The 25,721-nt window shown below is 35.7% G+C and overlaps 1 protein-coding gene across 2 annotated transcripts in view; it reads right to left on the bottom strand.

Moving 5' to 3' along the window:
• LOC110712736 (kinesin-like protein KIN-UC) overlaps positions 1-24,529 on the bottom strand; it is a 32,504-nt gene extending 7,975 nt beyond the window's left edge. The window contains exons 1-17 of one of the 2 annotated variants that reach the window (XM_021891187.1): positions 23,397-24,529; positions 21,702-21,802; positions 20,064-20,186; positions 19,295-19,480; positions 18,260-18,481; positions 18,016-18,172; positions 17,332-17,481; positions 16,117-16,205; positions 14,967-15,179; positions 14,670-14,804; positions 13,837-14,016; positions 12,890-13,213; positions 11,177-11,302; positions 10,954-11,082; positions 10,743-10,860; positions 10,540-10,632; positions 7,436-7,561 (exon numbers count right to left, since the gene is read on the bottom strand). In XM_021891187.1, coding sequence (XP_021746879.1) covers positions 7,436-7,561; positions 10,540-10,632; positions 10,743-10,860; positions 10,954-11,082; positions 11,177-11,302; positions 12,890-13,213; positions 13,837-14,016; positions 14,670-14,804; positions 14,967-15,179; positions 16,117-16,205; positions 17,332-17,481; positions 18,016-18,172; positions 18,260-18,481; positions 19,295-19,480; positions 20,064-20,186; positions 21,702-21,802; positions 23,397-23,727 — 2,803 coding nt within the window. In that variant the 5' untranslated portion in view covers positions 23,728-24,529. The remainder of the gene's footprint in view (positions 1-7,435; positions 7,562-10,539; positions 10,633-10,742; positions 10,861-10,953; positions 11,083-11,176; positions 11,303-12,889; positions 13,214-13,836; positions 14,017-14,669; positions 14,805-14,966; positions 15,180-16,116; positions 16,206-17,331; positions 17,482-18,015; positions 18,173-18,259; positions 18,482-19,294; positions 19,481-20,063; positions 20,187-21,701; positions 21,803-23,396) is intronic. The other variant, XM_021891188.1, reaches the window with a different exon arrangement.
• Positions 24,530-25,721: the final 1,192 nt, after the last annotated feature.

The raw sequence follows: 25,721 nt of genomic DNA, 5'->3' as shown, positions 1-25,721 counted from the left end.
TGACAGAATCCGGTTGGATGGGAGAATCGACCGCTTTCGAAAAGACCAGGAAGTGCAGGCCAACATAGCGGCGAAGGAGCAGGAGAAATTTCGGGACGAAATTCGTGCCTCTATGACAGCAGCGGGGGGAAACCGACCACCGCCACCACCACCACCATCTCCACCAGCCAACAAATGACAAGCATCAATTTTTTCCAAACAACTAAACAAGCCATGCAATCTATCTATAATAATTATAACTAAAATAAAAACCGCTTACATCATCATTGTACACATGTCGATTTTTCATGAAAAAATTTCCGTAGGTGGTGGGTTTGGAATGCCGGAATGGAGATTGAGGGAGTCGCGTGGGTGGCAGGTGATGTGTCCATTTTATATAGTATTTTACCCCCGTCCCTTGGTCATAATTAGTAGTGTTTTTGGCCCTTTATTCGAGACCCGAGAGGTAATATGGATTGGGCCGAGAAATCTAGCCCAAATCGAAGTCCAAACCTCCAAGATGAAGCCGGGCCCGATCGGGCAAGCTTACGCCCGATCGGGCGAGCTGCGCACATATCAGCTGCCAAGATGAGGCGCGCCCGATCGGGTGAGCGTAGGCTCGATCGGGCGCGGCAAAATAGTCTAGGCTTAGGACAAAAGGCGGGCCCGATCGGGCGCATGTTTTGTTAGAACCTGATTAAGCTTTGTTTATTTCGTGTTTTAGGAGAGATATATATTCGTTTTGTACGGTTAATTTATGACCTTCTCTCTCTTAGACTTTCTCTCTCTACTTAGTATTTTTCTCTCTCTAGAATTCTCTCTAAACTCTTGTTCTTAATTTCTTCATTAATTCCAGATTTGGTTTGGGTACAATTTCTTCCCTCTTTAATTTCAGCTATTTTAATTATTTTCTTTTTTATGTTTTTAATTGTTTATTTGATTGGATTAGTTATGATGATTAGTGAGTAGTTTAATTCTAGGGTTCATGGGGATCCATAATTAATATGAAAGGATAGTTTGTTATTATTGATTGTAAATATTGCATGATAATTTCCTATTGAATTGTTTTAATTCTTTGCAATTAGATTATGAATCGAGCATATGTAATTTGATTGTGAATGTTTAGCAATATTGAATTGATGAATCGAGGCAGAAGTTGATTTAATATTAAAGGCTATCTTTAATAGGAACTTAGGTCTAATAAATTGCGAGAGCCTGTTAGATCTATGTTGGTTAATAAATTGCGAGAGCCTATTAATCATATTATCTATGCATTGTTAATTATTAATTACTTCGTTCTATCCCGGAATATTAATTATTGGTGAACCTGAGACCCTAGGTTTCTTTATTATTGATTCTTTCCTCCCTAAATTCACCCTTCGTAGTATAGAAATCATATTTAAAATATTGGTTACTTAGATAATTTAGATTATATTAATTAATTAGAATTAAAAAGACTTGTTTCCCTGTGGAGATCGACCCTACTTCCCTATCTACTTTAGTTAGAGGATTTAGGAATTATTTTTGATTAGGGGATACGACTTTACCCTGTCAGCAGGACGAAGGTAAACGGTGGAAACACAGGAAGTTGGATATGTCAGTGTTTGATGGGAAAGATCCGGGCAGTTGGGTGATGAGAGCAAAGATGTACTTTGACTTCTACCAACTTTCCGACGAAGACCGAGTTACGGCGGTCGTGGTGGCGATGGATGGTCCGGCACTCCAGTGGTATCACGGGGAGAACCGGCTGCGGCCATTTGCGCACTGGGCGGATTTGAGGAGTCGAGTGTTGAAGGAGTTTCTCCCGATGAACTCGGGGTCGCTGCAAGAACAATGGTTGGCCGTGCAACAAACGTAGACCGTGGAAGAATACAGAAGGAGGTTCATTGAAACGGCGTTTCCTTTGGATGACATCCCTGAAGAAATTATGAGAGGTCAATTCAATAATGGGTTGAATGAAGAGATTAAGGCTGAAATCCGACTCTTAGACCCGGCCACGTTGGATCGGGCCATGGGTTTGGCCGGAAAAATCGAAGCTAGAAACTGGGTCAGCAAGGGCAAGACAAGTGTGGGCCCGTGGCGGGGCGGGTCCCACTCATCCGGCCCAGCAGGGAGCGGACCCAACAGTAAGGGAGGAGGTGGGCTCATATCTACGTATGGCCTGCCCACTAATACCGGCCCAAGTAGAGTATGGCCCAGAGCTAGTGAGTCCCAAGGCTCAGTAAGCCTTAACAAGCCCAGTCACACCTCAGGCTCCAAGTCTATCAATGAGCCTCGAAGGTTGACAAAAGCTGAACTCCAAGAGCGACGAGCAAAAGGGCTGTGCTTTCGATGCGATGAGCGATGGGGTGTTGGACATCGATGCAAGCGGAAGGAGTTGAGTGTGTTGATGGTGGCCGGCAAGCCACAATTAGAGGAGGAAACCGAAGGGGAAGAGGAGGAAGAAGAGGTGCGTGCTTCTTTATGCTCGGTTTTAGGACTAACTAATCCTAAAACCATGAAGCTCAAGGGACAAGTACAAGGCAAGGAGGTGATAGTCATGATCGACCCCGGAGCGACGCATAATTTTTTGTCACTCCGGTTGGCCGAGGAGGTTGGGATGCCACTCGATGAAGGGGGTGGATTCGAAGTGTCTTTGTGCAATGGTGAAACAGCAAGGGGAAGGGGCGTATGTAGAGGGGTGAAGATCAAATTGGAAGGAGGCGTGGTGTTGGTAGAGGATTTCTTACCCTTGGGATTGGGCAATGTCGATGTCATTCTTGGAGTACAATGGCTTGAGAAGCTTGGAACGGTAACTACGAATTGGAAAACTCATGTCATGAGTTTCGAACTTGAGGGGAAGCCGATTACCTTAGTGGGGGATTCTTCCCTCGACAAAACCCAAGTGTCCCTTAAAGCCATGATTCGCAACCTTTGTCGAAATAAGGGGGGATTGCTTGTGGAAATAAACCGTGTGGAGGTAGCAAGAGAGTCGAAGGAGGAGAGTGCGGTTCCGGAATTTTTAAGGGAGGTGGTTAGTAGTTTTGAAGGGGTGTTTCGGATGCCCAACGGGTTGCCACCAAACCGAGATCATGAACACGCCATTACCCTCAAAGGGGGTAGCAACCTGGTTAGCGTGAGACCGGGGTACCACTTCCCTCAAGCTCAAAAGGATGAGATTGAGAAGCTCATCCAAGAGATGCTTGATGCCGGCATCATTAGACCCTCTACTAGTCCTTTTAGTAGCCCGGTCTTACTTGTGAAAAAGGACGGTTCTTGGTGGTTTTGCGTTGATTACCGTGCCTTGAACAAGGAAACAGTTCCGGATAAATATCCGATATCGGTGATTGATGAGCTACTTGATGAGCTCCATGGAGCAGTAGTGTTTTCTAAGTTGGACTTGAAGTCCGGCTATCATCAAATTCGGGTGAGGCCCGAGGACACACATAAAACGGCTTTTAGAACCCAAGAAGGGCACTACGAATTTCTCGTGATGCCATTCGGGTTGACTAATGCCCCGGCTACGTTCCAATCGTTGATGAACGATGTATTTCGACCATTCTTGAGGAAATTTGTGTTGGTATTTTTTTATGACATTTTGATTTATAGTAGGAGTAAGGAGGAGCATGTGAGGCATGTGAAGTTGGTACTTGAGAAGTTGGCCGAAAATAGTTTGTATGCCAACTTGAAGAAATGTGATTTTGGACGTGCCAAGGTGGCCTACCTTGGGCATGTCATTTCGGCTCATGGGGTGGCCATGGATGGAGAGAAGGTGGAGGCAATTGTGAAGTGGGAAACACCCAAGAACTAGAGGGAATTGAGAGGATTCCTTGGGCTAACGGGGTACTACCGCAAGTTTGTAGCCAAATACGCGCAAATTGCGGCCCCATTAACCGTCCTACTCAAGAAGGATAGCTTTGGATGGTCCGAAGAGGCTACTAAGGCTTTTGAAGAGCTCAAGATGGCTATGACTAAGGCACCGGTGCTCACTATGCCCGACTTTACTAAGGAATTTGTGGTAGAGACCGACGCCTCCGGATTTGGTGTAGGTGCGGTGATGGTGCAAGGAGGAAGGCCCATTGGTTATTTTAGCAAGCTATTAGGGGTCCGAGCACGAGAAAAATCGATATACGAGAAAGAACTTATAGCCATATGTTTGGCTATTTTGAGGTGGAAGCACTACCTCCTTGGGAGACATTTCATAGTGAGGACCGATCAACAAAGCCTTCGCTACATCACTCAACAACGAGGTGGGTGGAGAATATCAAAAGTGGATGCGTAAACTAGTAGGGTTCGATTTTGAAGTGCAATATCGGCCGGGGGCCTCAAACCGGGTAGTCGATGCTCTTTCTTGAAGAGACCAAGCCAAAGTGCAGTTGAGTGCACTAAGTCACTCATACGTTGTGGATTGGAAAGCATTGAAAAAGGATTTTGAGGCTGATGAGTGGATATCCCAAATCAGATTGCCCGATTCCAGCGGCTATTTGGGAAGATATCTCCATGGATTTCGTTGAGGGGCTACCCTTGTCGAAGGGGATTGACTCGATACTTGTGGTGGTGGATAGGTTGTCGAAGTACAACCACTTTATCGGGCTGAAACATCCCTTCAACGCCCCTGAGAGTAGCTGATTATTTCGTGCGCGAGGTGGTGCGCTTGCACGGATTTCCCTCTTCCATCGTTTCGGATCGGGACAGAGTGTTTATGAGTATTTTCTGGCGCGAGTTGTTTCGCTTGCATGGGACTCAATTGAAGCGGAGCACCGCTTATCGCCCACAATCTGACGGCCAAACCGAGAATATCAACAAGGGTTTACAGTCGTACTTGCGATGCTTCATCGCCGATCAACCCAAGAAATGGGCTAATTGGTTGCACTGGCAGAGTATGCCTATAACAACTCCCCCCATTCCGCAACCAAGCTCACACCATTTAAGGTGGATTACGGCTGTGAACCGCCTAAGCTATGGCGAATTGGCAATGGGGAAACTCCAGTGGATAAATTGGAGGAGACATTGAAAGAGGGACGAAATGTTGGACGAATTAAGGGTGAATCTGTTGAAAGCTCAGCAAGTCATAAAAGATTATGCGGATAAGAAACGCCGTGACGAGCAGTTCGAAGTCGGGGATGAGGTATTCTTGAAGTTGCAGCCGTACCGTTAGAGGTCCCATGCAATTCGGCCAAATGAGAAGCTCGGGGCACGATTCTATGGGCCTTTTCGTGTGTTGGGCAGAATTGGAAAGGTGGCATACAGATTAGACCACCCACCGGCGTGCAAGATTCATCCGGTTTTTCATATATCCCAACTCAAACGTGCAGTGTGAACCCTTCGATCCCAGTTCAATTAACGGCGGAGATGGAATTAGTCGTGGAACCCGAGGATGTGCTCGAGGTAAGGCAATCAGCAAGGGGATCGAATACTTTTCCAGAGGTCCTGATCAAGGGGCGTGGATTGCCACCCTTTGAAGCTACTTGGGAGGATAGTGCCACCATTGTCCAGCGGTTTCCTTCCTTCCACCTTGAGGACAAGGTGAATCTCGAGGCGGCAGGTATTGTAATGGATCAGCACTTGGGTCGGCCCATTAAGGTTTACCACCGTAGGTCCAAGTCCAAGAAGAATCACGTGCAACAAGAGAGGCAACCTCAAGTCAACTACAACAGTAACCAAGAGGGAGAGGAGACGAATTTGGAAGAACAAGGGAAGCAGTAGTTTTTGTCAAGCAAGCTATTTCGAGAAAGAGACAAGCTTGAAAAGGAGGAGACACCACTTTAGCAACTATGACAAAGTGATTGTGAATTCCAATTTGTAGAAGTCAGCCGTAATTAGTTTAGGGAAAATTGTAGTGCTTGAGTATAAATTGTAAGGCTTGTAGTTGTAGCCACTCATCCAGAAAATTTGTGAGAACTTGACAGAGATTAGTAGCCTCAAGCTACCTTAGAGAGTGATAGCCTAAAGATGTCAACTATCCCTTTTGTGTGTAATCCTTCGTTAATCAATTAAACAGACTCAAGCTTTTGCCTTAATCCTTAATTAATTATAAACTAATTAGTGTGAGAAACCAGTCCCTTACATCTTCATCAAACTATTAATCCATATTGGATTGGTGGGTTTTTCTCCCGGTTCTTAGGTTTCCCACGGTAAATACTCTTTGTCACGTTTATTACTTGTTTTTCCGTCTTCATTGTTGTTAATTGTCATTAATCGCAAACTAGCTAGCACATTTGTTAATCCTTTGAATATAGACAAAATATAGTTCACAGAGAGGTTGATTAAGTTAGCTACAAAGAGATTGAACATAAGAGTAGAAACTAGAGAATATTAGTGGGTATAGGGAGCAAAGATTATAGAACAGAAATCCTTAAGTAAGAGTGCTGGTTTGCCTGTACCAAACAGCCTCTACAACATTCTCTTGAACAAATTCCTCATAATTCATCTGAAGATAAGATACTTATTTTAGTTTTATAAAAATAACTTCAGTTTGTTAAAAATAAGTTCATTTGAGTAGATCAGTAACTGTAAAGAAGAAATATAATAAAGAATCTGTAAATATAATTTCAGTGAAGTAAAATTAAATTCAGTTCAGTGAAAATAGTTTCAGTTTGGCAAAACTAAAGTGAAAAGAAAAGGGCCATAGTATGGTCTAGAGCTCCTAAATTATTACACCTTAAAACAATAATTAGTTACTAACTGAAGAACAGATACCACTTCTATTAACATACTATTAGAAAATTCTCCATTTACATTAACAATAGCAGTAAATGATGGCACCTCCTCTAGCCTCCCTCATCATGACTCATTTTATTATTCCCATCTGCATTACAACTTAATCTCTACTAAGAGGTTGTTGTCCAATTGCAGCCTTTTTGTTCCCCCAATATCAAACAAAGTTGTTTCAAAGTGGCATTCCATTGGAAATTGGTTTAGCACTTTATCTGAGACAGCACCATCCGCACCTCCTTCCGCCTCCCACATCATGACTCAACTTATTCTTGCCATATGCATAACAATTAGATCTACACTAAGAAGTTCATATCCAATTGGAGCAGCCTTTATATTCTCCAATTATCAATCAAAGCTGTTTGCAAAGTGACAACCTAGCACACACACGCGCGCACACGCAACCCACACACACCCACCAACACACACACACACACCACACACACACACACACACACAAATATGTAGCAGGGGCGCTGCTATATTATCAAGTCCATACTACTAAACCTAGAGCTAGTTAACTGATTTTAGAATCCAAATCACCTCCCTTGAGTAAATATCACAGTTATATTAACCAACAAGCCCTTATTTGTTGCCTCCTGATTATGGTTATAACATTGAAGTCACAAAAAAAAACACACACACACAAACTCAATCTTAGCCTCTTAGGAAGATCTACATATAATAAGATATATGGCTCTTCCAATGAATAATTATGATGATCTCTAAACATCAATTAGCAGAAAAAGGTAAAAGAGGATACCGTTCATGGCCAAATTAGCAACAGCACCAGAAGCCACTCTAAGAATAGTGGTATTTTGAGAAGTCTGCAATAACATAAGCAGGGCATCCAGGCCTCCCTCATTCACAATCTTCTCCTGATTAATATCTGACATTAAAAAATAAAAAAAATAAAAAAAAAAAGAGAGAGAGATATCAGAAGTTAATAAAAAAGGTAATTTTATAAGAAGATAGAACAAGTAACTTCATTAACAAGTATGACGGATTCGTTTCATCATGAGTTAACAAAACCTGAATCGAATATTCACATACTATATTAAAGTGATTTTTTTAAAAAAAAAAAAAAAAAATATCGAAAGAGGATATGAGTCTATTAAATTATGACTTAGAATAAAAATGAAATTAACGCTTTGCTTTTCATGGAATGTCCCTTTAAGAATGGGTAATGCATCTCCACTAGCAAAGTTCTCCTATCTTCCTTGTACATATTTTTATTTCATTATTTGGTCTTTAAGCCATGCTTATTGGGTGTTTCCTGCATGTCGAAAGTTTACCCTTCGGCATAGCCTATTTCAAGTTCTAGCTTGTTGTGATTCCCAACGATAATATTTACTGCAAGTATTTTGATGAAGGTTATAAGTCCTATGGCATTCAATTGAACTTATAAGCTAATAACTGCCTTTTTTTAAGTTAAAATAGACCAAATCATATCAGACTAGAGCAGATCATATATAAACAATTAGATCATCTCATTTAAGTTCACTTTTTTTCTAAATTGTTATAATTATTTTATAAACTCATGTAATGCATGCTTTGCATAACATATTAGTTTTAGCCTTATAAACTACTAACAATGAGCTTAAATTAATTCAAATAACAAACTCATAAATGAGCACTCGTTTGTACCAACTATTTGTTACCTTTGTTTACTAATCTATGTGTTACTAACATTGTAATATATTGGTTTGATATTAAGAATTTTTAAACATTAGTAGAGAAACAGTGGTAACAGCATTGTATTTTTTTGATAAAAATTAGAAAACTAATCCATATCATATACTTTTTCCGTTCTTTAAAAATGAAACATTTCATTTACATGCTTGTTGATGGATATATTCAACCATTACCTTTCATTTTTCTCACATAACTTTAAAAAAAATTTAGTTAACTATAAAACAATTTTTTTAAATTTTTTTTATTAAATTACAAATTATTAAATTAGCTTTTATGCATTACCATGTCCCCAGTCCATACTAAAAATTTAAACTCTTTAGAAATGTGCATGGCGATCGCGTTTACAATAACAACCACGTCGCGGGAACGGCTTGTAACGGCTAAATAGAACGAATCGCAGATTTCACGGTGTGAATTTTTATACAAAAATCACATATGTTTGTCATTGTTTACTGTTTTCAGTTTTTTTTTTTTTACAAAAAACCAAAAACTAAAAACATAAAAAAGATGTTTGAATGTTTCCACTTTTCAGTTATCGGCTTTCAAAATCATCATGATTTTAATAAGTTTGACTAATTTTTTATTCATTATATGACATATATCATATGATTTTGAAAAACAAAAAACAAAATCAGAAAACCACAGCGATGCCAAACAAAGACAATAACACTTATTCAAAAAACAGCTTCTTTACTCACTGTCTTAGTATTTGTACCATATTATGCTCAAACTATGACAATAATACATATTACTCCCTCCGTTTCATAATGTTAGTCCCATATAGAATCAATCACATAAAATAAGAAAAAAATGAAAATTTGGAATCTAACATTAAAGTACAAAATAATTCATAATTAGTTTACCTTATTTAAGTTTTTTGATTTTTTTTTTTTTTGGGGAAACATAAATCATAATGGCATGATTCAAGGTAGAGATTTTCCTTATTTAGAGTTATATCATCAATCCACAACCAATTAATACCAAAAAAAATTAAGTTAAAAATGGAATATATTTAATATGGGTATATTTTTTTGAAACGCCCAAAATAGTACATGGGACTAACATTATGAAACGGAGGAGTAATATTTTAAAAAAAAAAAAAAGAAAAAGGGGTAAAAAAAAGACTGCTATTAGGTAACTCAGTAACTCACCACAAAGGAGAAATAAGTAAAGGGGTAAAAAAAAGTGATGGGAAACAATTGTCACAACAGTAAAAAGGGTAAAAATAAAAAAGTAAAAAGGGGGAAAAGGTGGAATACAGCGCTGTAAAGCACCATGCGACTCATTTGACGCTCAGATTTTTTTGTACTTCCTTTCTTTTTTAACCTCCCGCTCCCTCAAATTTCTTCCTTCTCCATAGCCATGGCAACACTGGTTCATAGGGATGAAGGCCATTCAGAGCATCTCAGCATGGCCAAAACGATTACTTGCGAATGTAATAATTTCAAAAACAGAGTTCTACAATTACAGAACGGCCAACTCGCCTATTTGGGTGTGAATGTCAATTTGGCGGTATATAAAAGCCTTTTTTGGATCGGCAATTCTAAAAACCCGTTACAAAGCGGACATTACATAACGTAATGGCCGGATTTTTTTCCATGGAAATGTGCCCCTTGATCCTTAATTATATAGCTTTCCAAGTCTAACACTTAGACCTATACCCAAGTCCGACACCTATACCCAGCATCCTAGATTTTCACAACTACATTAATAAACCTCACTTCCAAAAATCTCCTACAAGGCTACAACCTCTCTTATAATCCTTTCTCAATCAAACACTCGACACTCCCACAAGAGATTTGGAATTGTACAACCTCTCTTTTGGTCCTAAATAACTAAATCAAACATCCCCAGTATTATCATTCATAAAGAGAGATTGGGGAGTGGACCAAAAACACACACAAGAACAAGCGCATGCACAATTGAGGATCACTTTAGCATGCCAGTCTTGCCCAAAATGCATCACATTTTATAAATTGTACGATTTTGATTAAACAAGTGTCAATTAATCACTTTTTAAGGAAACAATAAGATTAAAGCAGTCACCTTTAAACTGTTTATAGAAAGAGAACACTATTTTAGAACATTCAATAAAATGAACATAAGCGAATTTAAGAGACAGCAATTGTATACTGAACACATCAGAGCATAGCTAAGAGATAAATACATTACCTTCAGCAGCAAGGTTTGCTACAACCTTTAGTGCATGCATTTGAACTTCAATATCTTCAGATGATAACAATTTTAGTATCCTTTCAAGCCCAACTGATAGAAGGACATATAATCAGGACCTTTGAAATAAAAGTTTTGGATGAAACCTAGATCCTTTTCACACTAACAAAAAGCAAAGATGCAAATAAAAAACAATAACTTTCCTTCTTCACAGATCTTAGCAATTGTTGCCCTCTGGCCAGATATAGACCTATTTAAACCCATAGCTGACCGGAATGATGATGATTCTTTCATGTGCTGTTTGGCATATGATTTCTTGTCCTGAAAACAAAAAAAAAATCTGGAACCTTCATATTCTACACCAGGAAAGTGCAGCATCAGAGATAAATAAAAGGTGTTATAACTTCAAGTCACCTCAATGCCTTCGCTATTTGCTGATAAACATTTCTTTAACCTGACCAATTCGGCTTCAAGTGTCATCCTTTGTTTCTCCTCCGTCAAGAATTTCTCCTTTAAAGTATCAAGTTCATCCTTGAACTTTTCCTTAAAATACAGATGACAAAACCTTGTCACTAAATTGAGAGACATTGAGATTGGCTAGACAATACAATGATTTATTGAAGTTAGAGGGTTCTACCTTGTCTAATAGCAAATTCGCATTTTCTAGTTGCAGACACTGCATTTTATCAACAGCATCTCGATAATTCTGGTCTTTTTCTTGCAATCTTTCTGTCAAATCATTTATCTTGCTCTTCACCTGATCCTATACATGAAAACAATTTTATGAAGAAATTACAACAATTATTAGCTAATTTTATAGATTATAAATACCTGTCAAATATCATCATGGACTTGCTAAAAAACAAAATGTCAGCAATAATCTTTTGACTATATTCAAGTTTCAACTCTATTACTCCAACTGTACCTCCAAATTTATTTATTTATTTAATATTTTAATTTTATTTTTAGTGAATTTAGCTTATATATAAAGTATAGATGTAAATTATAAATGTCAATAAAAGTTTGATTGTTGACAGAGAGACAAGATGAAGTATACAAAGTGCTATGATGGAGAGAAAGTCAGGTTAATGTGATGGAGAGATTTAAAAAGACTGCCAAAAGAGTTTGATTGAAATGGAATTGTGAATTACATATAGTTTGGGAAAATTAAAAAACAAAGTGTGGAAATTTTATAGGGGAAGAGACAGTATAAAAGAGGACCAACTCCCCCATTGCTTGTTCATAAACAAACATGTAACAGCCCATTTGATTTTACTACCTTTACATTTCAGGCTTCTATGTCTTTCCTTTGTACCATGTTTTTTAGTTTATAGCTTCTGTCAGTAATAGATAAATAAAATTGCACTTATGTACTAGTGTCATGTACTCATGTTTTATCTCTATTTGAAATTTGCACAATAACATCTATACAATATATTATAAGGCATTCCTAAAGAATTTAGGTGCCACATTGCACCTTCCTCAATCAATTGAGTCTTTCATTCTCGCACTGAAGAATATGGCTTGTACAAGATTTGAAGTTTTAACCCACGACCTTAAGTTTTGAAAGTATAGTGTTAGCCACTAAGCTATTACCATATTATATGTCATTCTATCAAAATTAAATATAAATAAGGATTTCAATCATGGAATTAATGCAGTAACTCGGGGCATCACCCGGGCATAAAAACTAGTTAATGGTTAAAAGCCATGATAGATAAGGTTAATTGTTAAGCAAGAGTTACTTGCCTTGTTAGAATAGGTGAAAACAAGATAAATCCAACCAAGGTAGCCTTTTCAGACATCACAAGTCAGTAGTTTTCCCTATAGGCTATAGTAGAAAGAAAGTGTAGTAATTTCCACAATCATCCATATTTCTTTCATTTTTAAAATTGGGAAGTCGGATTGTGGAGAAAAAGAAACCTGATAATAACATATTCATAAGTCTCATAACAGTAAATAAATGGTATTTACCAAACTTGTGTTAAAAAAACTCAGGAAAGAGAGGGGAAGCAAACAGGGGGAAAAGCCACTCTATAGTACAACATTTTATTTCACCCCAACTATTAGTGTATGATACTATCCAAAAATATAAGTGTCTGATAATTAACACTACAAAAATGCATCAACACTACACTTTAATACTGCCCAATAAAATAATACTTTCCTTGTATCATAATTTTGGAAACTCATAATTCCCCAGTATCTTCAAGTTACAAAAATTTACATGTTACACTCTAAGATACATCCCAAATTTGGTACTTGTAGGCTTGTAGCCAATTCAACATGTCCAAATCCACTGTAATCAAGGTTTATATAAAATTATAGATTCATATATTAGAAGACTTACCTGACTTGATTTCTCTTCACTGAGATGTTTCTTCAATGATTCCATCTGTTCCTCTGCATGTGCACGACAAGCACGCTCATCTTCAAAACGCTTCTCTAAATTGGATATTTTCTCCTCATACAACTGGATGGTTTCTAAGAGCAATTTCTGTTCAGTAGTCTGATCACTTGAGACATTTCTAAGAGAGTCCAATTGCTTCTCAGCATGTTCACAACGAAAATACATGTCATCTAATTTTTTACTTAAATCTGCTATTGCCTTCTCATGTGTTTCCTTGGCATCAAGCAGCTCCTTCTTCAGTTTGGAATTTTCTGTTTGAAATAGCTACTAAGAAAAAAAAAACCCCAACATTAGTCACGACTCATGAGGTACATTAGTATCACAGATTGCAAAAGAGATAGTATAGAAAAATTGAAATTTCAAGCAGCAAAATTAGCATGCCGAAAATTGAGAGTACATACAATCAAATGAAATATACAGTTGCATACCTGTTTAATCATTATAAAAACTGGAAAATGAAAATTAATATTGAAAATAGCAGGAGTTCGAAAAAAAAGAAATGAGAAAAGGCCCTAAAACTATACTCAAAACAAACTAAAATATGGCTAGAAATTCTATCAGCATTATAGGAATTTCCAGCAGAAAGAAAACATCGAGTTTGGAACATGTAAATAAAGGAGTCAGTGATGGGAGCAATAGTGCTTACATGTCACAATAAAATTAAAAAAACAGATATGTAAGCAGAAAATAGTAAATTTTGGGCTGTAATGAGACTAATTGCAACTGGCAGTCCTACATATGTTACCAGCTGTGAAGAAGTTAAAAAGTAAATTTTCTTCTGAACCAAGTATCTAGCAATAAAGTCTTTGCAATTGTATAAATCAGATTGTTTAAATCTAATCCCCACCCACCCTATGGTGTGGCAATCAAAAGGAAAAGCAACTGACCTTCATGGAGCCCTCGTGATCACTCAGAAGTGCCTTCAAGACATCTGATTGATTTCCAGCTCTTTCATAGCGAGCTCGCTCATCCTTCAACTGCTCAATCAATGCTGCTATTTGGTTTTCATACATCTGAGTAGTGTCTGCAAGAGCTTTCTGATATGTCGAGTTTTCTTGATGATTTTGCTACAACAATAGATCAAAATCAGTATAGCTCATGAACCAAAGATTTATTAGATTGATGATAAACTATTTACACTTATTACTGAGGGAATAATTGAGGCTGTGCAAGAGGATGAAAATCACACTATACTTGAAACATGGAAATGCCAACTGAATGACTAACATATCATAATAACCATTCATCATTTCAGCTCAAGTATCCATATCTGATATCAGGAACTCCAAATGGGAATGGACACTTCAACCTTTACCAACAACGTGGACATGCAAGTGATGCAACTCATCTCAAACATGGGCTTATGATAAGTCCCAAAGATGCAATAGTCATTTACAAAAGCTTGTTGGGAAAGCTTAATAGATATATAGTCCTTTAAGATCATGCTGGAGTTAATCCATGAGAGTTTCTCAAATAGACAAAGTATTTACTATCATAAGTTGTTCTTCCATATTATATTTCATTCCCTTAATATTTGTATGCAAATTGTTTATACTTCCAAAGCCTCAATCTCCAGAATACATATAATGACCACCCCAAAGGAAAACATAGAGTAAAATTACAGCAAATCACACATAGTCAATAAAATGTCTTTTGAAGGGAAATAATAATAAAAATTGTGACAAAATCGGGCTAAGTGAATAGAAGTTAAAGGAGATACCTTGTATTGTTCTATACTCATTTCTAGACGTGCCACTTCATCATGCAATAATTTATTATAATCTTTCTGGTGATTTAATTCATCCAACATAGCTTTCATATCCTGCTCCAAACGAGCATTTTCCTTCTCTAGGATCTACAAACAAATGAGTAAATCTGATACTGTAAATAAGACAGAATTTACAAAATCAATAAAATACAGTCTAAAAGGTGATGGAAAGATAATTGATGGATCTCATGAGAGTATGAGACTATTAGGCAACAAATATAATAAGAATATAAAAGACAAGGAAACTACCTCAGACCTTGCAATTAGCCTCTTTTCTTCCTCAGCGGATGAACGTTGAAACTCTTTGATCTTCTTCTCCATTTCATTTTTATATTTATCCCTCATCTTTTGTTGCCTATCAATTTCTTCAGTAAGATGGTCAACTTGGCTTTCAAGCTTTCTGGAAAGCCTCTCATAATCAAATTCTTCTTTCACCTTCATCACATTTACTACCTTCATAGCCTGAAATCACAACAAACAACTAAGAACTCTTATAGAATGACCAATGTGAAAATGGCATATTTATTGAGAACAAACAAGCGCACACACACACACAGAGAAACAGCCTGGCATTCAGGTTTATTGAGTTGAGAAGTTCAAATTAGAGTTATAATTCAGACCATTTCCGAAAATTCTGGATGACTAATGAATTTAAATCACAACTTTAGTAAGTTTAAATAAAGGCTAGTGATTTCAATAATGATTAAATCAGACCAAAATTCACACAAGAGGGAATTTAGGCAAAACGAGCATAACCTCCCTCCCACAGAGCACAGTTTCAAAATTACATAATCCCATAAGTGACTAAACAATGATGAGTAGCATATTAGAGAGCATTCATTACAATGGCAATAAGCAGTCATCATCCATTGAAATGGAAGAAAATTTTAACTACATGGTACATTAGGAAGCATGCAGAGAAAATAATTATATGCCAAAGTAATCAACTTTCAGATGAGACACATCATCCAAATTTGTCTCCACGCAAACATAAAAAAAATTTGTAATTATTCGTAACACTGTACCAGACCATCTGAAGATAGAAACACAAGTAAGAGATAAGCCATCTGTCTTCAAAAGATTATTTAAGACACATAAGCATTGAGATTTTTTTATTTTTTTTTTCGAAAATCAAAGTAATTAGTTCACCACAGTTTTAAGAAAGCATGCCACCATGTAATAATCAAGAAGATTAAAATATCTCACAGACATTAGCCAGTAAATCTATGTAATAATCAAGAAGATTAAAATATCTCACAGACATTAGCCAGTAAATCTAGTTAGTACGTTTAAAGAAGCTTATAAATCTCTAAACAAAAAGAAAAACTCAAGAGCAGGTATCAAACAGACATTTGTGCACCATGAAATTTTGAACCATAAACTCAGAGAAGTTACTTACTCTTTGCCCAAACATTATTGTGCTAGTTGTTTCTGCATGATGACGTGCTGAAGGCCCAATTGTAGTTATTAAAGAGGTCCTAGCAGAGCCTATGCAACAAAGATGCACACCAAAATTAGGACAAGCAAAAGTAGGATTACAAGATCAGTTCTGATGGACAATACGACAAGTCAAAGAGATTGCATGATAGTCCCTCCTTTATATTTATCTTCCTGCTTTCCGTTCTAGGGTGTTCTTTTTTTACCTTCCCACTTTTACTAGATTCCTTTGATAGCCAAAGAAATCCTCTTTTTCCTTCCTTAGCCCACCAGATGATCTACTTATATTATTATACTATATGATTTCATTACTACCCACTTTCCACCAACTTTTCCTTGGCTTTTGATGTTAGAGTAGATATAAAAACTTTGGTGACTACTTTGCTTTTCCTGCCTTCTTTTCAAGGAGATAACCTAAAGCACTTAATCAAACTCAACACCATCAACATAAGATTACTTCCTACCCAAGGCAAGGCGGGGTTGTTCATATGAGCTTAAACATACCCCCCTTGTGATAACACAGAAGATGTTCACATTTGATTCTTGATTCAAAACGACAACTGTCTGCTACATCAAAATTTGGAAAAGGCATTTAGAATTTAATGTAAAGATTCAGCGAATTTGGGTAAACAACCTTCTACACTAATACACTTCCTCAGTTTATTTATTGCAACATTTCCTTTATTTGGAGATGCATATTCATAACAACATTACTAATATGGCAATGGATTCGCTAGATCTCTCTCCTTATTACATGACTCCTCACTCTGTCTCTCTCCTTTAAACATGGACTCCTGAAAAAAAAGTGCATCCCCTACATGTGGAAATAATATACAAGCACGGGAAATACTAACAACAGAATATCATAAGAAAACAGAGAAGACCCAAGACAAGGAGTTAAAACACAAATGTAGGAATGTGGGACATCCCAAAATAAGAATTTTATTTCAGTAAAGAGCAAGCATGTGAAAGCTTATTGCAGGTAGCCCTACTAAAAGGAGGGGGGTGATACCCTAAATTCATTAGTAGATAAAATTGGGAGTTCAAAGATTACCAATGGCCAAAGATTGCTTACGAAGACTTTATATTTGAGCAGGTGATTTCAGGACAGAGAAAGTATCCAGCATATACCAATAAGTCCCATACATGTAGATTTAGAAAGGATTTTTAGATTTACCCCCAAATGAATCACGCAAAATTCTTGTTAACTTGGAATCTCGAGTTGGGATATGAGGACTGCTTTCAGCCAATGCATTTATGCATTTTCCCAATGCAGTGAGAGAGAGATTGATAAATTTAGCCTCCTCAAGCAATAGTCCTTCACTGCCTGTCATGAAAAAACAAATTCATAAGTAAATAAGGTGCTATGATTTTAGAAAGAACAGTATGATCAAACCATTAGCTTCAAAAATACAATCATCAAGTCAGTTGCATGCTATCATTATACACCAATAACAACATTACTTATCTCAGTTTCTTCTTTTTTTATATATATTTTTTCTGACGGGGCTGATAGTACATTACTTGTAGAAAGAGAAACAGTCAGAATATATAATTACAGGAACTAAAAGTTCAAGTTACAAAAGAAGCTCTTATTACACAAAGATGCTTTCACAGATACTAGCTTTTATCAAACACAATACCTTTTTGGCTAACATAATATATAAACACCCACTCTACCAACTTACCAGATTTGTCAATCCTTTCAGATCCAGTCAGAATATATAATTACAGGAACTAAAAGTTCAAGTTACAAAAGAAGCTCTTATTACACAAAGATGCTTTCACAGATACTAGCTTTTATCAAACACAATACCTTTTTGGCTAACATAAAATATAAACACCCACTCTACCAACTTACCAGATTTGTCAATCCTTTCAGATCCAGCAAGATCCACAATTAGCAGCTTGCCTTTTCGTATCTTATCTATGCCCACATCACTCTGTGCTTCAGTAGCAGCCACTTTTTCACAAGTAACATTTTTACCTTTCCCAACAATGGACCTTTTCACAGAAACCTGAAGCAGACACAAAAACAGCAAGTAGTATGTAAAATGAAAGAAAAGAAATATGTAACAAAGAAAAAACTTTAAAATAATTCTCACCATTAATATAGCATGACTGCGTGAAGAGCTTGTGTTGAGCTTGGTATTTGCAGCATGGCGATTTGCCTCACCACATTGAAGCAGTTCCATAAAGTGATCAAGATCATGAATTTTAATCACTGAAGCACCGGGCAACAGCACCTCCCCCGTTTTAGCATCCTCAACAACCGGAATATTAACCTTCTCAGGTGCAAGTAGATCTTGAATTGTTTCCATGTACAGCTAGAGTAAATAAACGAAAGATGAGTAACAGCTAAAATGGTAGAGAATATGCTAATGAATTTTCAATAGGCCATATCAGTAGTGGCATCTGGGGGAACACTATATAACCAGAATTGCAATTATAATTAATTTACTAATTAGTTCCACTGGTTTTTGTAAGTGCATCGGTTTGACCGGCAAGAAGTTTTAGGAAGGTGAGTTGAATGGAGTATAATACTGAGTAAGTGAGATTTGTTGGGAATTCAAAAAATAATAAGAAAGGAGATAGTGGGGTAATAGTTTATTGAAAAAAATAAGGGATGTGAGAGGAGAGATAATTATTAAAAAAAAAAGGAACTAAAATAGAAGTGGGGACCATATGAGGAGAGAAACAATAAAAAAAAAATAAGAAAGATGCCCAAAAAAGAAAGTGAATAAGTGATGCACTGGCCGATTTAGGAGAGTGATGCAATTAAAAAAATTAGAAGGGAATGACCCTTAAATCGCAAGCTGTGGCTTTTCACTTCAACAAAGAAAACTAAACCACGAACCCAAGTATTGAACTATCCTTAAGATTCTAATCTCTAGAAATATAACCTAATAGTAGCCAAGTTCTCATGTCATGCATTAAAGAACATAAAAAGTGGCACCATGACTAGTCACGTTTATAGTATTAGTGTTCACAACAATCCCATGGTACTGCCAACCAATATCAAAACTTAAGCAAAGCTATTGCCAATTTGCCAGTACCCCAAATTATACAAGTTAATCCATTACTAAAATACATCAGGATCAGCAACATATAACCCTATAAAGCATAAAGCAGTCAAATACCTGTACGTAGGAGAACTCCACGCCCTCATTAGAAAGAGATGTATTTGCAATTATGTCTTCTACAGCTCTAACAATGATGCCGCGCTCTGATGCATCATTTTTGCCTAGGTTGCCTACAGTGTAAGTCTTCCCAGTACCTGTCTGACCGTAAGCCATAATTGTCCCATTATAGCCACTCAACACACTCTGCCAAGCAAGTGGATATTTAAATATAATCAATTAAAATCATATATGTAGAGAAACAAACCCTTAAAAAAATACTCATATAAAAAGAGGTCATGTTCCTTAATATGAGTAATACAATAGAAAATCACTTTGCTAGTTCAAGGAGGAAATCAAAATCTATATTTCAGTGGCTTAGACACTGCACATTTATAAAAGTAACTACTCTGTAGCACATATGAAGAGCACACGAAAACAACATAAACTCCCTATATTTCAAAAGTGTAGTAGCCTAAGTTGTCCAACATTCACAAAAAAAAAAAAAAAAAGCCCAACTCTTGCAAAGTTGATTTTTATGAAGTTTATAGTGTATACAGAATTTTACTATTTATAGAATAGATTTTGTCAAATTTCTAAGATATATAATAAAAGATTAGATGGGAATGAGAAAGTTCATTTGTAAAAGTTAGGACATTAAATCATTAATAATGATATAAATTTTGGCATGAAATATGGAAGTTACATAACACTCCAACAGATGTATAAAAGTTACCTGTTACTCTGTTAGTGAGAAACAGTACTAAAGTCAACTAGAACAATAAATTACCTCAACAACAGGTTTTGCTACAACTTCATAAATGCGCTTTTGGGAAGCAGATTCAGTAAATACTTCATCAAATTTATAAGATTCGGAACTCCAGTTGTTTTTCTTCAAACTCAGTTTATTTAGCTGCATTAATAAAGAACAATTAATCAGTAAAGCACCCAGCCAAACTTGCACCGCAGACTGCCAAATAATGAAATAACAAGTGACTCTAGACTATTTCCTTTTTCATTATTAGAAGCAAGAGTTTATTGACATGCCAAAAAAAGCTGTACAGAAAAGAAGGCATCCAATAAAACAAAAGGGAGAGCAAAGAAGACTGCAGAAACAACATTCAATACAATGATACTACAATACAACTACCCCAAAAGTACATGAAGCATATGATCAAGAACTGTCAAATAACTACCCAACCAACAACATATTGACTAAAGATCCTTCAAAAACCATACCATTCCTCACCAGTGACCTTCAACCAGTCACCCCCACTGCCATACAAGCCCAGCCCAACCCCCAGCCTTCCAGGCGCCGGCCGCCGCCCAAACACCCTCTCCTAACCCCGGGCCAGCGCCGCCCTGACTATCCTCCCCCTTCCTAAACCATCATTCACACACCCTCCGATTTCAAGAACCGTTTGGGAGGCATTTTAACTTAGTCTTCTGAGTATACACATTAAGCATCAAATCTTCCGCCGTATTATCCTCCTAACTTAGTCTTCTGAGTATACACACATCTAGAAATATGAAGCCTTAGTTTTAGAGGGCGCAAGGTGCACCAAGGGGTAAAATTCCTTGGAGTCTAGGTGCAAGGAAAAATCGCGCGCCTTTTGTGGGTGAGGTGCAACTTATTTATATAAGAAAAGATATTAATATTTATTTAATAAGGCAAAAAAAAGAATTCTGAAATAAGGTGAATGGGCCATGAGATCAATGGCTAGGATTCTTCAAATTCAAATGAAATTGGGGGATACGGATTTCATCTCTCCTCTAGAAGTAAAGTAAACCTGACCACCACAAAGTCACGTGGTGTTTTTTACAAGAATTATCTTACATATTAGCTATTGACGTCTTACAACATAAGACACGACATAATTTGTGAAGGCGCTCAAAGCAGCCTAGAAAAAGTGCATAGGTGTGCTCTTTTATAGGTCTTTGCGCCTCGCAGAACTGAGGCGCCAGCTCTCACGTCTGATTGTGTCTTGTGCATAGGAGCACTTTTTAAAATTAAGTATGAAGCTGGCAGGGTTTTAGATTAGGAGTTTGGTTTTAACAAAGTTGGCAACTTCATAGCCATGCAAGTGGAGGGATTTTCTTAGAAGATGACACTGAGCTAGAGCAAGAGTGGAGAAAGTAAGGAGAGAAAAGTTTGTGATTTAAATTTTAGTACTAGGTTATAGATAAATTTACAAGTTTAGGAATTCAAATCCAGATGTTCTCCAAACATTAAAAACGACAATGAAAATCAATGTTTATATTTCTTGTATTGAATTCAACTAATTAATATTAATTTCAGGTTTTCCAAACACAATCTTATTTAGTTATGGAAAGAAAGGAAAGAAAGAGAGAATAGGCTATAAAAACAAAGCATTTCATATTAAAATTATTACATTATTGACAAAAAAAGAAGAGGAGAAATAATCACCTCAGGTAATAATTCAACACAATCAGCAAAATCTGCATCTGAAGCAAGATCTTCATCATTTCTTGGCCGAAGCCTAACAGCCACTCTGACTCTTCCGGGTTCTGTAATGGGCAGCATTAGAGCTAGTTTAGTAAAATGAAGAGAAAAAGAAAACAAAATCCCATTTCATGCAAATAATTTGATTATCATGCAAAATTTCCCTATATACAATGAAAGTGAATTTCTCAAAGATTAAAGTTGTATCAACAACCCTAGATTTAACAAAGCTTTAAAGCATACACAACTAAAATGATATACGAAGTTATTGAACTTCAAAATTCAATATAACAAAAGTTCTAAAAGCTCCTCCCCCCACCCCAATTAATTCATAGCCATGGTTCATGCATTGTAGTCCCTTAATCCATAAACAATAGTTGTTTACCTCCTTTAATTTCTCTCCATATGAGGCAAGATCCCTCCCTCTTATTCTTAGCTATTCATTTATTTTAGTGCAAACATTCAAATCCTTAATCCATGAATAATGATTCAAAACTCCATTTACTTATCTTTCACAAAATTTGACAAAAAAAAAAGATAAATCAAACAAAGCTATTGTCCATGAAGTCATGAACACAAATATCCAATTCTTTTGTCCAATAATATCTCAAACTTAGTCAAACTGTCCTGTTCTTCATGTGAACCATAATAGCTTGCATTGAAATTCCTTATTCGACTAAATTAAACTACTACGTGTTGATCAATAATCCAAGATGATCGACACAAACAATAATCTAGCTTGATATAAGGCTTTTAGAATAGCAAATCTCAAAAGAGTTGGCTATGCTCATTAGTTTTTGAACTCAAGATCATTAACATCAAGGGAAAAAAAAAAAGAGAGAGAGTGGAGCAATAGGGAAGAACAAAAATTTGATAATCACAATCTTTAATCAACGCTATGATTATCGTCATCCTGACTCTATTATAACACTATTAATACAAAGTACAAAGTAATAAGCAAAGTAAAATCACAAAGATTAATGTATATTCTTGTACATTTAACTCACAATATTCGGTTAAACTTATGCAAACTCTATTGCTAATAATATAATTCTTCAAAGTTGACATATTAAATGGTTATCAAAAATTTAATCATTTAACTAATGAGGTCTTGACCAAGTGGTTAACACTGAACCCCTCACTCTCAATTGTAATTCATATTGCGCTCATTTAGATCAACAAAACCAATCAATCACTTAAACTAACTATAATTATGGATAATTGAAATAAATAAATAAATAAATAAAGGTTACACTTAGCTATGATTAAGCATCATATACAGTTTCTTCAAAAAAAAAATAAAAAATAATAAAAAAAAAAAAGCATCATATATAGTCTATCCTAAAATACATTAAAAAAAATGATCAATTAAAACCGCCCAATTACTCGAGATTATGTCATACATTCTCAACTTAATACGACTCCAATAAAAGTATTTGATGATAACCAAATTTTAGGAAATTTATCAGCCTAAAAAAACATGCTTCTCACCCTACTTTGATTAGCTTTTGTGATTTATAGACGGAATAAGTACAATGACATGGGATTTTCAAGATATCTAAGTTTTTATAATTTACTAATTGATAAATTCAATTTACAGTTACATTTTTAAATTGACAAACGTGATAAAAGAAATGTGTCGATTAATTAGAAACGAACCTGGGTCATGAGCAACAATAGAATTGCTTCTATTAAGAGGAGTAACAGGGCGCTTGGTGTTCGGCGCTTTGACAAAATCAACATCTCCGGCATTGTTATGACTTCTCGGAACCGGAGTAACAGAGCGTTTCGAATCATGAGCCCTAGAATTCGGGGTTACGGACCGTTTCGCCGTAGCAGGCGTCTTAGATCGATTGGGTTGATGCATTATAGGACCATTAACACTCTTATTAAGGGAATTACCCGATACATTAGACGATGATGAAGACGACGAAGAAGGCGATGAAGTCTGCCATGTTTGCCTCTCTTTACCCGATTTCTGGGTCGCCATTGATGGAATTTCTCACCGTTTTACCTCAAATGTCTCCCCCTTTGAGGTTAGAAGAAGGAAGAGAGAGAAATGGAGAAGCGGTTTCAATGGAAAATGATGGTGAGAAATGGAGAAGTAGTCGTTGGTTCTTCATGGATGAAAAGGAGGAGAGAGAGAGTAGAGGTGAGGTGATGTAGTTGGAAGCACGACTGAAGAAAGGGGAAAAAACAAAACTAAAATAATTGAATTCGACTCTGTTCAATCGAATGTTGTTGAGTTGGGTTTCTTTCCCGCGTATACCAATTGTAGGAGTAGGACGGGTGTGGTGTCAATTCGAGTAATTGGGTCGGGTTTGTTTGAGTTGAGTTGGTTGGATTCAATTTAAGTTTGAGTGATTTTAAATTTTTGTGCTTATATACATAAGCTAAGAGACGCACATAATGCGTGCGTGTGCAATATATATAATCTACTAAACTCGATTTTTTTTTCCCACAATATTATCGTTTAATTATTTTTTAAAAAAAAATATTAGTAGGTTTAAGAATTGCGTATAAAATGTAATTAAAAAAATATGTTGATGATGTCATGTAGGCTAAATAATAGAATTTGATTTTTCTTGAAAAATATTTATTAAAAAAAAAAAAGAAAAGATGGAAGTTTAGGTTTTTTTTTTTTAAAACTAAAGATGGTAGTTTTTAAGATAGTAGTTACAAGTTTTTTTTTTTAAAGGATGGTAATTTTTTTTAAATGAGGGGTATGTTGGGAAAGTAAAATTTATCACCCAAAACCCCTTTAACTAGTAAAATTTATCACCCAAAACCCCCTTTCACTTTATATATTACTATAGATAGATAGATATATACACTAGGTTAGATCATGTGACATGCACGGTATATTTTAATATTTATTGTAAATTTAGCATTATATTTAATATTTAACTAAAATAATAAAATTATCTAAAACTATTGTGAACAAATTTTGACCTCATTTTCTTCTTGTTTCATGTCTTTACAAAAATTTAAACATAGAATAGCATGTAAAAGAGTTGTTTGGTCGATGTGTCAAAAAAAAAAAAAGAGTTGTTTTGTCTAATGAAACCAAAGAGTATTTTAAAATAATACTTTGTATATATGTTGTTGCTCATATGAGTAATTATAAAATTTCAAAGACAAATGAATGGTGTATTATATTATTTTTCTTACTTAAATCAAAGGAGTATTTTAAAATTAATTATATAATCGTCAGAGTAGGAATTTAATAGAAGTATAATATTAATAAATTATCTCGTTTTCTTTAGATCGTTTAAGGTTATATAGTGTTTACTCACTAACTATGTATCTAATCACAACCAAGTGCAATATATACCTCATGTAGTCTAAGTACTTTTTCACAACAACTCATATGTTATTCATTAATTAATGTAACTAGTTTTTTCTTTGAAAATTTTCAATATTTAAAATTAATTGTTTTTTTTAATTTTTCTTTAAATATTATGCAATTTTGTTTTATAAATTATTGTTTTGGAATTTTTTTTCCTTCTATGTAAATAATGTCATTGGATTGTTGGACAACATTTTTTGTAAGAAGAGTAGCCCGGTAGTCATATTAAGATTGAATATCTTAAATCTTTGATATTAAAATTTTCATCTTTTGTTTTTTTTATGCAAAATTTTCCTTCTTTTGTTGTATAGTAAATATTTGTAGTAGAAGAAGTTTTCTATATATAAAAAAATAAATAAATAAATAGTAGAAGAAGATACAAATACTGTAAGATTTTTTTTGTGCATGATTCTGGTTAAGTATGTGAATATAATATTCTTTACAAAACTTCTCAAAGATTTAAGTAATTATATGTTGCCAAAATTTCTAAAACATTTAGTTGCATGCATATTCATATATAGAATATAAAAGATCATTACTTATTTTATATGGTTAATTAAGACAATTACTATTATGTAATTTTAAAATTTTATAAAAGGAGTTTTAATTTACAAAAAAAAAAAAAAAAAAAAAAG

This window comes from Chenopodium quinoa, unplaced genomic scaffold (genome assembly GCF_001683475.1).
Source record: "Chenopodium quinoa cultivar QQ74 unplaced genomic scaffold, ASM168347v1, whole genome shotgun sequence".
Lineage (NCBI taxonomy): Eukaryota > Viridiplantae > Streptophyta > Magnoliopsida > Caryophyllales > Amaranthaceae > Chenopodium > Chenopodium quinoa.
This window is presented reverse-complemented; position numbering and strand designations above follow the sequence as displayed.